Source organism: Leopardus geoffroyi, chromosome A2, assembly GCF_018350155.1.
Source record: "Leopardus geoffroyi isolate Oge1 chromosome A2, O.geoffroyi_Oge1_pat1.0, whole genome shotgun sequence".
Lineage (NCBI taxonomy): Eukaryota > Metazoa > Chordata > Mammalia > Carnivora > Felidae > Leopardus > Leopardus geoffroyi.
The window spans coordinates 7908867-7922253 of NC_059331.1; the positions used below are offsets into that span (position 1 = coordinate 7908867).

The 13387-nt window shown below is 56.6% G+C and overlaps 1 protein-coding gene across 1 annotated transcript in view; it reads left to right on the top strand.

Moving 5' to 3' along the window:
• PDE4A (phosphodiesterase 4A) overlaps positions 1–12962 on the top strand; it is a 34710-nt gene extending 21748 nt beyond the window's left edge. The window contains 12 exon segments of the mRNA XM_045491871.1: positions 553–602; positions 772–884; positions 4402–4495; positions 5981–6204; positions 7628–7726; positions 7821–7985; positions 8206–8305; positions 8429–8583; positions 8787–8909; positions 9338–9520; positions 12151–12805; positions 12808–12962. Of these exon segments, the coding sequence (XP_045347827.1) occupies positions 553–602; positions 772–884; positions 4402–4495; positions 5981–6204; positions 7628–7726; positions 7821–7985; positions 8206–8305; positions 8429–8583; positions 8787–8909; positions 9338–9520; positions 12151–12805; positions 12808–12839 (1993 nt within the window). The 3' untranslated portion in view covers positions 12840–12962.
• The last annotated feature ends 425 nt before the right edge of the window (positions 12963–13387 follow it).

Consider the following 13387-nt stretch of genomic DNA (forward strand, 5'->3'; position numbering starts at 1 on the left):
CCAAGGGGTCCAGACACGTGGTGGTGAGGCCAAGGGTAGCCAGGCGCCGCAGCTTTGGGGCCACTCCCGGCCCCAAAGCCAACTTTCCAGGCAAATAGCGTCTTGTGGTGCCTTTGTTCCCCCTCCATAAAATGGGAATTTAATAGCGCCTCCAATAGATGCTGCTGTGAGGAGTCTGGAAGATAATACATAGAAAGTGTGAGAACATTTGCCCAGCACATAGGAAGTGCTCACTAAATAGAAGTGATTATTCGGGGGGCAGGCGCTTGGCTGAGAGCTGCTAGTCCCTCTGGGAGTTGCAGGAACTTTGGAGACATAGGACCTGACCCTGCCGCTGATCAGCCGCGTGGTCTTGAGCAAGCTTGTTCGCTTCCTTGAGCCCGTTTTCTCATCTGTAAAATGGGTTCTCATGGGGGCTCTGTGAGAGGCTGCAGTTTGGTGGCATGCGTGGGACACAGGGAGCGCTCAGAAAAAGGAAAGGTGGCATTATAGAGAGGGGAGGCAGGAATCTGGGGGCACACAGGCTGATGTTGGAGCCGCATTTCTTTGCAGACGGTCCCCGCTGGGCGGCCCAACCCCCGTCTGTAAGGCCACGCTGTCAGGTAACAAAGCCCAAGGGGTGGGAAAGGGCCCCTCTTGCTGCTCCAGTGGGGGACCCCTCACCTGGGGGGGGCGGTGGCTGTCTTACCTCCTTTCCCCACTCATTTGGTGGACCCCCATCATCTCGGGGTTGGGACCTCTGGGTCACCACCCATGCTGCCCCTTCTCCAGAAGAGACATGTCAACAACTGGCCCGGGAGACACTGGAGGAGCTGGACTGGTGCCTGGAGCAGCTGGAGACCATGCAGACCTACCGCTCCGTGAGCGAGATGGCATCCCACAAGGTGAGGAGGCCCCCAGCCGGCAGGGCGGAACTAGCCCCTGGGCGGGGCCTGAGGATGGGGGCCAGCCGCTGGGTGGGATCTGCGGGCGGGTCCACCCATGGGGCGGGGCCAGGATCTGGATGGGGCCAATGAGAGGGGACCCTTTCCTGGGCCTGTGGGGTGGGGCTGACTGCTGGCGGGACCTGAGGGGGAGGACCCATTTGGGGCGGGGCCAATGTGTGAACGGGGCCTTTGGGGTGGGGGCCCATTCCTAAGCAGGGCCAACCCTAGGGCTGCGTGTTCTAGCAGATTCTTACTTCCCCCAGGGGTGGGGGAAGCCTAGTGCGTGGGGGTATATGTGCCTGGTTGTACATCTGATGCAGGCTGCCATCTCTCTTGAGGGGGTTGTCCAATGCTTGTATAGTCTACAGGTGTGTGTGTGTGTGTGACCGTGGGTCTGTGTGGCTGTCAATTTGTTGGCTACACGTTTGCAGCACAAGACGGGGTGTGAGGGGATGTTCCAAGAGGGTACGTCACGAGTAGTGTGCAGATGTGTCTGTATGGAGGATGTATGGGTGCACACAGCAGTTATACCAGATTGTAAGTGTGTGGGGCTGTGCCAGAGGTGTATGTATGTTTACAAGTGTGAGTTGGTCTAGGTATGAATCTGAGTGTGTATCTCCATGTGTCTGTGACTCCACGTGTGTGCACAGACACATGCATGCACTTGCAGGGCTGCAGGAGAGGGTGCAAGGCTTCCATGTACAGTTGTGAGGTCTGTGTACTGCACAACTCCAGAGGACACCATCCAGGAAAACAGGCGGCATGAATGATGTTTCCTGGAGTTGTGCGGCACGGTGGTAGCCCGCGTGGGAAGATGCCTATCAGGAAATGAGTATACAGGTGGAGATGTCTGCGTTGGGGGTGGTGCACGTACCTGTGGGTGGAGGTTTGTCTGGGAACATTCCCGTCTGAGGGTGATTGTGTCTCTGAGAGTGTGCCGAGCCTCTGAGAATGTGACTGTCTCTAAATGTAGGCTTGCCGTTGTGTTCCTGCAAATGATGTGTGTGTGTGGTTGTGGGTATGATGCGAGCATTTGCCTCTGGGTTTCTCAGGGTATGTTTGTGTCCAAGGCCACATGGTATTTGTGTTTGTCTGAAAGTGTGCCCGTGGGTGTGTGGAGTGTGTGCAGCATATCTGGGTGTCTGTCCCCAGGTGTGTGTCTCCGTGTCTGGGTGTGAGTCTGTGTTCTTGGGAGGGCTGTGCCTGAAGGCGTTCCTGTCTCCGTGTACTCAGCTGTATACCTGCGAAAGGGCTGGACTTCGGAGTTGTGACAGTGTGGTGTGTGTTAGTGCGTGTGTTGGTATAGAAGGTGCATCTCGGTGTGTGTGAGTGTGTGGACTGTCTGGGCGTGTGTCTTTGTCTCTGGGTGTGTCCCTGGAAGGGACGCGTCCTGTCGGGGATGTGCGTGCCTCCCTGCCTTTCCCCGGCAGCCCCACCTGGGTCCTGGCTCAGGCGCGTGGGTTCCGATGCCCCTTTAACGCCCCCCCCACCCCCGGCACCACCTGACGTCGCATGCAGCCTGCCAGTGCTGCAGTGAGCACGCACACGCACACACACAGGCGCGCACACGGAGCCCAGAGCCTCCGAAGCCACCTCCCGGGACCCTCGCCCTGCCCCCCCATGGGCAGGGGTCCCAGGCCACCTCCAGCTACTGCCGCGGGGGGGCCCATCAGGGCCAGGGGCTGGCAGACCATGTAACCAGGGCTGCTATCGGGAGCGCGGAGGGGAGGGGAGCCCCCAGCCCCGCTGGGCCGGCCCAGGCCCCTCCGCGGCTCCCCCTTGCACTGCCCACCTGCCCTGAACCACCCCCCCCCCCCCCCGCCACCAAACCCACAGTGGCTGTTAACCCCGGGACTCCCCAAGCCCAGCCTCTGTGTGCGGCAGCCCCGAGCGGGGCTAAGATTCCAAGATGCCCTTGGTGGATTTCTTCTGTGAGACCTGCTCCAAGCCGTGGCTGGTGGGCTGGTGGGACCAGGTAGGGGAAGTCGGGGTGGAGGATGGGCGGGAGACTCGGCCCTAGCCCTCCCACCTTGGATCCTCAAGCCCCTGGTCTGGGCGGGTGTGTGCGGCTGTGCACGTGTGTGGCCTGGACATGAAGCCTTGTGACTGTCTGTGTCTGTGTGTGGCCCAGGGCTGGGTGGGGATAGCGGGTGGCTGGGGATGTGGGTCTCTTGCTGGGTGTGTCGGTCCTCACGTGTGTATGTGTCTACAGCGGTGCGGGGCTGTCTGACCGTATGCTTATTTGCCTGGGTCACAGTGTGGCCCTTTCTGAGATCACAGGGCTCTGGTTGTGGTGGTGTATGTTGGGACGTGTTTGTGAACCCAGAGCTGTGTGTTTTCTCCGGGGCATGTGACCCCAAGTGTCTGTGACTGCCTTATCGTGTGTGTCCCTTGATTTGTGTGTCTGTGGCTGTGCAGAGCCGTGTAAGATGGTAGTCTGTGACTCTGTGTGTGGTTGTGTGACTTTGTGGGTCCTTCTTGTGTACGTGTCTCTCGCAGCACTAGGAGGAGTAAATGCCCCATCCTGGTGTGGGCTGCGTGGGCTCACCCTTCCCATCAAGTGTCCCTCCTGCCTCTCTGGACGGAGTCTGTTCCTGCTTTGGGGGTGCTTCAGTGGAGCTTGGGGGCGGGGAACCAATGCCCTTTCTCCTCCATGCACAATGTCACAGCAGACACTTGTGTGAGGTGGCTTGGGGGGACCAGGAGGGACCTCCAAGCCTGGTTCGGGGTATCCTCTGCTCATCTGTGCATCTGTCCACCCTCCTGGGACTGGGGGAGAGGGGGCTATGATGGGAACCCCCCTCCCCTGGATGACCGAACAAGGTTTCCTCAGCTCACTGTTCTCCCCTGCCCCTGCCAAACCTTCTCTTCTCCCAGAACTTGCATTCTCTCCTGCAAAGGACAGACTGTATTGTCTCCTTCCAAACTGGGCTGGGAGCTGGGGGCCTGGACGCCCTGGGAGTGGGGTCCATATCTGGGAAGACGTGGGCCAGGGTAGCTCTGGGAAGGCAAGGGTTAAGGGGCCTGCGGCCTCCCCCCCCCCCCACTTTCCCCCAGCTCAGCAGCTGGTTGGAGGGGGAGTTGCTAAGGAGACTCCCATCGCCATGGCGACGGGATTCTCCTGACACCCTATTGGCTCACTGTTAAGCGGGAGCCCCTCCCTTCCACAGGTGCCCCTCTGGCTCCTCCTTTGGGCTGGAGGAAGAGGAAGTCTGGGGAGGGGTGCCCCCCTTCCTCAGGAAGGGAGGGGTATGCTGAGTCCTGACTTCCAAGCCTGGGGCCCCCCTCCAGACCTGGGAGGAGAGGAAGGGCTGACCCCTCCCCTCTAGCAGCTTGCTGAGGGCTCTGTTGGCTGAGCAGAGAAGTTGGAAGGACTCATGGGGTCTTCAGAAGTTTCTCGGGAGGGGCTGACATCCTCCACCCTCTGCTGCCCTGTCTCCCCATCATTCCTTCCTTCTTGCCTCCTTCACCTTAGTTCAAGAGGATGTTAAACCGTGAACTCACACACCTGTCAGAGATGAGCAGGTCAGGAAACCAGGTCTCTGAGTACATCTCCACCACATTCCTGGGTGAGTGAAAGGCACCGCTTGTATGTGCGGGGAGAGGCTGCACGCCTGAATTGGAGGGGGCTGCCCCAGACCGCAGGTCCCATTGCCCACATTTGCCCGAGGGACCCTGACTCTTAATTCCCTAAAGATCAAGGTTACCACGCTCAAGCGTTCCCATGCTCACGATGCCCCTAAACCCAGAGGGATGTCAACTTTTATAGAACTTTAAAAAAAATCTCTCTAAGCAGAAAAGCCCCCCCCAAACTCAGTGGGACCACAACGGAACTCTCAAACTCAAGACCCCAAAAACCCCACAAACTCAAATAGAATTTCTAAACTTTAAATGCCTCCAGGCTGAAAGGCCTCCCCAAATTCAGTAGACTATCCAAACTTGGATTTCCCCCCACAAATTCAGGAGACCCCTCAAACTCAAGAGGTATGCTCAAACTCGGCAGGGTTCTCAAACTTAAGGGAACGGCTGTCCTTAAGAACTCATAAAAGACCCCCTCAAAGTTTCAAAACCCTCCAAGCTGAAAGGTCTCCCAAATTCGGGAGAATCACCCAACTTGATATGACCCTCAGATTCAGTAGGACCCCCCCCACACACACACACAGACTTTTGATACCTAATACAGTTATATAGAGTACCTCAAATTCATTAGAACCCTCAAGCTCATGGGGACCTCCAACTCATCCTAATCTCTTTATCCAAGAGCCCAAGCTGAAGATATGCCCCCCCAAATTCAGGATAATTTTACCCTCTCAATTTATCACCAAAGGTTTCCAAATTCTGGAGAACCGCCCTACGCCAAGCCCAAGAGAAGGGTTCAGAGTTTCAAATACTCCCGCCAATGGGGGTGTGGCCGTGCAGAGTTCTGAGATCCAGCCAATGGGAGCATGGCATGCAAATAACCCCTATTAGGCCCCGTTATTGACTGGCAGGGCCCCAGGTCACAATGGGTGGCCCAGGTTCAGCTCTGGAAGCCCTTGAAAGCTCAGGAAAAGGGATCCTGGGGCTGGCCCCCCAGGCAGGCTGGTGTTAAAGGGGTGGGGTGGGGGTGGGGCTCATGGAGCCAGAGACTACCCTTCCCTCCCTCTTCCCCATGCTGTCCACCCCGATCAGCACTCTTAGTCACCATGGAGGTGTCTCCCCTGCCCTAGAAGTTCCCCTGCCTATACAGGACAGGCAGCTACTCTCTCCAGCATCCTCAACCTGCTTCCTGACTTCCCGTGCCACCCCCTTGTCAAACCTGGCTATCAGACTGGGGCCACCCCAATGCTCCGGGCCAGTCCCAGGGTCCCTGCTCCAGCCCACCACCTCCCAGAAGAATTCCTCCCTTCCCTCTGGTTTCCAGCCTATAAGGAACCAACAGCATGACATCCTGAAGGGGTCTGCCCTCCTGCGTGAGCCTTCCCAGGGCACAGTGGGGAGCCCAGGGGAAGTGAGGGCCAGATGAGGGGGTCTCTGTGGGAGTCTCATGCTTGTCTCTCCTCCATCTGCTCCAGACAAGCAGAATGAAGTGGAGATTCCATCACCCACGATGAAGGATCGAGAAAAACAGCCAGCTCCCCGCCAGAGACCTTCCCAGCAGCCCCCGCCCCCTGGGCCGCAATTCCAGCCCATGTCTCAGATCACGGGGGTGAAGAAACTGATGCATAGCAGCAGCCTGAGTGACTCCAGCATCCCCCGCTTTGGGGTGAAGACCAACCAAGAAGAGCTCCTGGCCCAAGTGAGTAGGGTCTCAGCAGACACTGGACTAAGGAGGGGCGGGAGTCTCCTGGGGCCCAGAGAAGGACCGGGCGTTGGGTCAGTCTGAAATGATAATCCAGGCATACTTGGCTTATGAGACTCTCAGGAGAGCAAGAGTGAAGGAAGCAGGAGGGGAAGAAGCTAAGCAAGGAGGTGGCCTCAGAATCTGGCCTCCGCCTGACTCCACAGGGAGCTCTGGAGTGTCAACAGTGCCACAGAGTTGAGCCCACCTTGAGGCAAGAGTGCGGGACTGTTGTACCCCACTGTGGGTGGTCCCCAGAGTGGACAGCATTACCGCCTCCATGTAGCTCCCATAGGGGCAAGAGCAGTTTTCTGGAGAACAGAGCAGCTGTGAGTCTTTGTAAGCAACAGCCCCAGCACCCACCCAGGAGGACAGGTGCACTGGTCAGTGAAGGGGATCTGGGTCGAACCCCAACAGCATCCACTACAGGCCGGACCTGGGTTCAGCTCCGTGACACCTAACGCCAAGGGGCTCCCACACGGGTTGGTACAGCGGACTCAGTGCACTCTTGTTGGCTCAGTCAGCTGACATTTGTTGTAACCTGAACTCCAGCACTAGCCAATGCCCAGTCAGTCACCCGGTGTTTACTGAGCACCTACTGTGTGCTGGCACTGTTCCGGATTCTGGAGAGCCATGGAAAATTAGCCCGAGTTCCTTTCCCCCTGGTGCTGGTGAGCTGTTTGGCTCCGAAGCCAAACTGTGCTTTTGGGGTCAGCCAAACGGAATTCACACCGCAGCGTTGCCACTTTCGAGATGCAAGGGCTTGGGTAGGTCACATCACTTCTGAGCTTTGGTTCTCCAACCAACCAAATGAGATCAAGCATTTAGCATAATGCCTGGGAGACAACAGTCACTCAGGGGGCGCCTGGGTGGCTCCTCGGTTAAGCGGTTAAGCATCAGACTTCGGCTCAGGCCATGATCTTACAGTCTGTGGTTTGAGCCCCGCATCGGGCTCTGTGCTGACAGCTCGGAGCCTGGAGCCGGCTTCAGATTCTGTGTCTCCCTCTCTCTCTGCCCCTCCCCCATGCACACTCTGTCTCTCGCTCTCAAAAATAAATAAAACATTTAAAAAAAATTTTTTTTTTTTAAAGTCACTCAGTACACAGGCGCTGTGGTTGCTTTGTTATTCTCTGGCCTGGTCGGACGTGGACAGTCAACTCTGTGTGTTGAGCACAGCGCCCACCCCCCCACCCCACCCCCCCGCCCCCACCCCCACCCACCCACCCCCCGCCCCGGTGCTACTTTCAGACCAGAGCTCTGAATTGCTAGGAAAGAGTGGAGAGGGGTGACGATCAACCAAGAGGAACTTCTGACCCACGTGGGTAGGGGCAGGGCCCTGGGTCTTGTGGGCTGCTGACCTCTGGCCTCCTACTCCACCCAGGAACTGGAGAACCTGAACAAGTGGGGTCTGAACATCTTCTGCGTATCCGAATACGCCGGAGGCCGTTCCCTCAGCTGCATCATGTACACGATATTTCAGGTAGGGCGGGCTGAGTGGGGCAGGGTGAGCGGAAGGGGGCCGGGCGGAGAGCAGAGAGCTCTTGGGAGTCACCGTTCCCCATACCTACCCTCAGGAGCGTGACCTGCTGAAGAAATTCCGCATCCCAGTGGACACCATGGTGACATATATGCTGACCCTGGAGGACCACTACCACCCGGACGTGGCCTACCACAACAGCCTGCACGCGGCCGATGTGCTGCAGTCCACCCACGTGCTGCTGGCCACACCCGCGCTAGATGTGAGCACTGCCTGGCCCCTGTGTCTCCCCAGCCCCGTCTCCCTCCCTGACTGCCCGTCGCCCATCTCCTGACCTCCGTGTCTCTCTGACGCTGGCCTTTCCGGTCCTCATCGATCCCTCCTGACCGTCTTCTTTGGCACCCGCATCTCTCTCTCACCCTGTCTCTCAGATCCCCCATCTTTCTAACCCGCCTCTCTCCCACCCCCCTCTCTGCCCCTAGGCTGTGTTCACGGACCTGGAGATTCTTGCCGCCCTCTTCGCGGCCGCTATTCATGACGTAGACCACCCTGGGGTCTCCAACCAGTTCCTCATCAACACTAGTGAGTGGCCCCCACGGGGGCGGGGCCTGCCGGGTTGGAGGCGGGGCCTGCGCTGCCCCACCCCTCGAGGCGGCCCTGCCGGCCCCACCCTCCCCTGACCGCCTGCCTGGGCCTGGGCCGCAGATTCGGAGCTGGCGCTCATGTACAACGATGAGTCGGTGCTGGAGAACCACCACCTGGCCGTGGGCTTCAAGCTGCTGCAGGAAGACAACTGCGATATCTTCCAGAACCTCAGCAAGCGCCAGCGGCAGAGCCTGCGCAAGATGGTCATCGACATGGTGGGCGGGGCGGGGGCGGGGCCAGAACGGAAGAGGGCGCCTTTGACACTGGGGTTGAGGCAGGGTCTGAGTCCAGGCCAGGAAGCCCCGCGAGAGGCGTCCTTTGTGGGGACTGGGAACAGGTTGTGCTGAGGGGAAGCTTTAGAGGCGTAGTTCGGGTCAGTACGGCCCGTGGCAGGGCTTCAGTGGCCCCTCACCCACAGGTGCTGGCCACGGACATGTCCAAACACATGACCCTCCTGGCAGACCTGAAGACCATGGTGGAGACCAAGAAGGTGACCAGCTCGGGGGTCCTCCTGCTGGACAACTACTCCGACCGCATCCAGGTGCCCCCCCCCCCCCCCCTGCACACCATACAAGGAGACCGGACCCTCTCTCCTTTTCTCTCTCCCCTTTGGGTCCCGTTTGCCCCCCTCCCTCAGCCTGCAGCTCCCATGTTGCCCCTCTTCCTGTCTCTTTTCTGTCTCCCCTCCCCTCTCTCCATCCCAACTCCCATCTCCTACCATCCCTCCTTACTTCTTCCCTTCCTCCATCACCCCGTCCTGTCTCCTCTGCCTTTGCCAACACCTCCTTCTCTTCTCTCCCCACGATCTCTTTCTTTGCTCTCCCCCTGCCATCCTCTCCCTTCTCCCCATTTCCCCTATCTCTCTGCACATCCCCCTACCTCACTCTCCCAATAAAGGGGGAGGTAAGGAAGCGTGAGGTCCCAGACTGGGACGGGGCATGGCCTCTGAAGGTCCCCCACCTCACACAGGTCCTTCGGAACATGGTGCACTGTGCAGACCTCAGCAACCCCACCAAGCCACTCGAGTTGTACCGCCAGTGGACCGACCGCATTATGGCCGAGTTCTTCCAGCAGGGGGACCGTGAACGTGAGCGGGGCATGGAGATCAGCCCCATGTGCGACAAGCACACAGCCTCGGTGGAGAAGTCTCAGGTACGGTGTTAAGCGGGCCTCCCCACCCCATGCTGGCCTGGAGCTCAGAGACCCAGAAGTTCCTGACCTGCCCCTCCACAAAGTCAAGTCTTCCTGTGTGTGTGTGTGTGTGTGTGTGTGTGTGTGTGTGTTTCTTTCCTTTTCTGCCTTGATGGGAAATTTGCAACATTTTCCCTTCTACAGAGTAACCAAAACCAGGCCTCTGGATTCAAAACTTGTAGACCTGAGTGGAACAGTTCTCTGTCATTTAGCATCCATAATAATACTTGCCCAGCTCTTGGTTACAGACCTTATGTCGCTCCAGCCTCTCGGTATCCCTGTAACCTGGCTGCTGATTTTGTCCTTGATTTTTGGTGGGATTTTGCAATGAGATGCGATGACGCATCATCATGTGCTTGTTTAACTTGACAAGAGGTACGGAAACCCAGTCTTGTTTGTAAAGTGTGGATGTGAAAGTTTCTCACCCTCCCCACTCCCAGTCTCCTCCCTGGCAAGACCTGTTCTTCCCGGCTCACTGTGCACGCTTTTCCAGACCCGAGTTACCCAGCCTTGGTGCTGTTGACATTTGGGCCCGGGTCATTCTCTGTCGCGGGGGCCGTGCCTTGTAGGATTTTGAGCAGCATCCTTGGCCTCCACCCCTTCCCTTCCAATTACAACAACCAAAAATGTCTCTAGATACTTCCAAATGTCCCTTTGAGCATGCAGATCACCCCATCCTCCAACGCCCGGGAAAACCAGTTCCATAGGCTTTATTACGTAGTTACATTTACGGGCAACTTCATAGCAATGGTTCAGGGGTTTTGCTTTGTTAAAAAAATATGAATTTTATCAATATGTACCCATTTTTATACAGCTTGCCTTTTCTTCCAAACAATGACTTGGAGATGTGTCTGTGTTACTACGTATAGATTTAGCTCATCCCTTTTGACGACTCTGTAGTATTCTCACAGATCTAGACAGCAGATGGGGCCTGTAGTTTTTCTCCTGCGGATGGCCATTTAGGTGTTGAGGAGTTACAAATTCACAGTGACTCAAACGAGATAAGGGGCAGAGAGAGAGAGAAGGAGGGAGAGAGAGAGAGAGAAGCAGGGCTCACTTGGGGCTCCTGCTTGCCCAATGTGGGACTCAAACTCACTAACTGTGAAGTCATGACCTGAGCTGAATTCAAATGCTTAATGACTGAGCCACCCAGACACCCCATTTTTATTCTCTCACATGTAAGAAAAGTCCAGAGGCACCTGGGTGGTTCAGTCGGTTAAGCGTCCATCTTTGGCTCAGGTCATGACCTCATAGTTCACGGGTTCGAGCCCCACGTCGGGCTCTCTGCTGCCAGCCAAGAGCCTGCTTCAGATCCTCTGTCCCCCTCGCTCTCTGCCCCTCCCCTACCCCTCTCAAAAATAAACATTTAAAAAATTTTTTTAATTAAAAAAAAAAAAGTCGAGAGAAAGAATTTAGCTCCCTTTGGCTCCATGAAATAGCCAGGCACCTAAGGAGATTTCAGTGTTTCTCTTCTATCATCCGAAGCATGGGACCTTTGTCCCTAGAGATGCCTCTCATGGTCACGGATGCTGTTGAAACTCTAGCCATTCTGGCCACATCGTAAGGAGGAAAGGTCTCTGCCAGCTGAAGCAGCCCTCCTACCCCCTGTGCCCATCCCAACCCAGATCTTCCATCTACTTGTGGTCACATTGCCACCCTCTCTTTGCAAAGGAGGCTGGGAAATGTAGTTTTCACCTATATTGGGGAAGTATTGCCTCCACCAAGAAAAATCAAGATTTTCTTCTTCTTCTTTTTTTTTTTTTTTTTTAATGTTTTTATTTATTTTTGAGACAGAGACAGAGCATGAGCAGGGGAGGGGCAAAGAGAGAGGGAGACACAGAACCTGAAGCAGGCTCCAGGCTCCGAGCTGTCAGCACAGAGCCTGATGCTGGGCTCAAATTCACGGAGTGTGAGATCATGACCTGAGCTGAAGTTGGACGCTCAACCGACTGAACCACCCAGGCGCCCTCAAGATTTTGTTCATAAGAAAGAGGGAAGATAGTATCAGCGTTAGCCAATACTCTGCCATGGAATTATTTCTAGTTTTTCTTTGTTGCAAAAAATATCACTATTAGTATCTGTGGTGTACCACAATGTTTTAAAACATTTTATTTCAATGTTTTAAGTTTATTTATTTATTTTGAGAGAGAGGGAGAGAGAAAGAAAGAGAGAGAGAGCATGAGCAGGGGACAGGCAGAGAGAGAGGAAGAGAGAAAGAGAATCCCAAGCAGGCTCTGCACTGTCAGCACAGAGCCTGACGCAGGGCTTGAACTCACAAACCTTACAATCGCGGCCTGAGCCAAAACCCAGAGTTGGTCGCTTAAGCAACTGAGCCACCAGGCACCCCGAACGGCTTTTTACAACTAATTCCTAACTGACAGATGTGTGGAAGTTTCCAGTATTTGTTTCCATGTCATATGTGATTTTTTTTTTCTTCCCTGTGCAAGAGTTTTTCCGGGTCGGATCTGGAGGAGCACGATTACTAGGTTAAATGCTATCAGCGCCTTTTAGACTTTACTAGATCCCACAGCATGGCCCTACCTTCTGCCACAGCCGGCCACCTGTTGACGCCGGTGTCCCTTCTCTCCCAGGTGGGTTTCATCGACTATATCGTGCACCCGCTGTGGGAGACATGGGCTGACCTGGTCCACCCGGACGCCCAGGAGATCCTGGACACGTTAGAGGACAACAGAGACTGGTACTACAGCGCCATTCGGCAGAGCCCATCACCGCCGCCTGAGGAGGAGCCCAGGGGGCCGGGCCACCCACCCCCACCTGATAAGTTCCAGTTTGAGCTGACGCTGGAAGAGGAAGATGAGGAGGAGGTGTCTACCGCCCCGGGTGCATTTACGGTGCAGGGATTGTCCGTGGCTCAGGATGCGTCCCCAGCCGAGGAACTCTTGGAGGTCGATGGCCAGGATATGCCCACGGAGGCGAAGGTACAGGAACCTTGCTGCACGCAGCAAGCAGACTCGGCCGGTAGTGTGGCTGCGGGCAAGGACAAGGCCACGTCCCCAGACGCATCCGTGGATGCCGTAGGCCGCAGCAGCCCCCTGGCCCTGTCTGCCGAGAGCCCCCTTCCGCCCGCCTTGAGGACCCCGCCCCCTCCAGAGGACACCCCGGGCCTCCCGGGCCTCCCCTCCACGGCGGCCGAGGCGGGGGCCCAAAAAGAGCATCAGGCTGCCAAGAGGGCGTGCAGTGCCTGCACAGGAATGTCCGGCGAGGACCCCCCCCCACTCCCAGCTCCTGGGGGTGGGGGTCAGCTGGAGGCCCTACCTGAACCCCGGCCCCAACACCCTCCTGCTCTCCCCGGCTCCCTTCACCACCATTACCCCACGACCGCCTCCTCCACTGCCTCAAAGACTCTTGGGCCTCCAGAGAAAAAAGAAAACAGAAAAGTGGGGTTTTTTCTCTTTTCTTTTTTTCCTCTTTCCCCCCACCCCCACCCACGGGGCCTCTTTTTGGAGGTGGGGGCTGGGGAACAAGGGGCGGAGGTCCCGGAAGGGATTTTATTTTTGGAATTTTAATTGTTACATTTTTAGAAAAAGAAAAAAAAAAAAAAAAACAGGATGAAACACAGCAACTGTAGATCTCCTGTTCCCGACTACCCCTTGTGTCCCATCTCCTGCCACCTCCCCCTGCCCCAGGCCCCAGGCTCAGTCTTCCGGCCTCCTAGGGCTCTTGGCCTGGGCCCAAGCAGGCATAACGCCTCCCTTTGGGGCTTTTCTTCTGAATTTTGGAGGGTCTCCGGAACCCAACCAGGAATAGCCATTCCGGGCGGGGGACTCGGGGGGGGGCTGCCACTGTGGGAGGCCCCAGCTCCAGCCC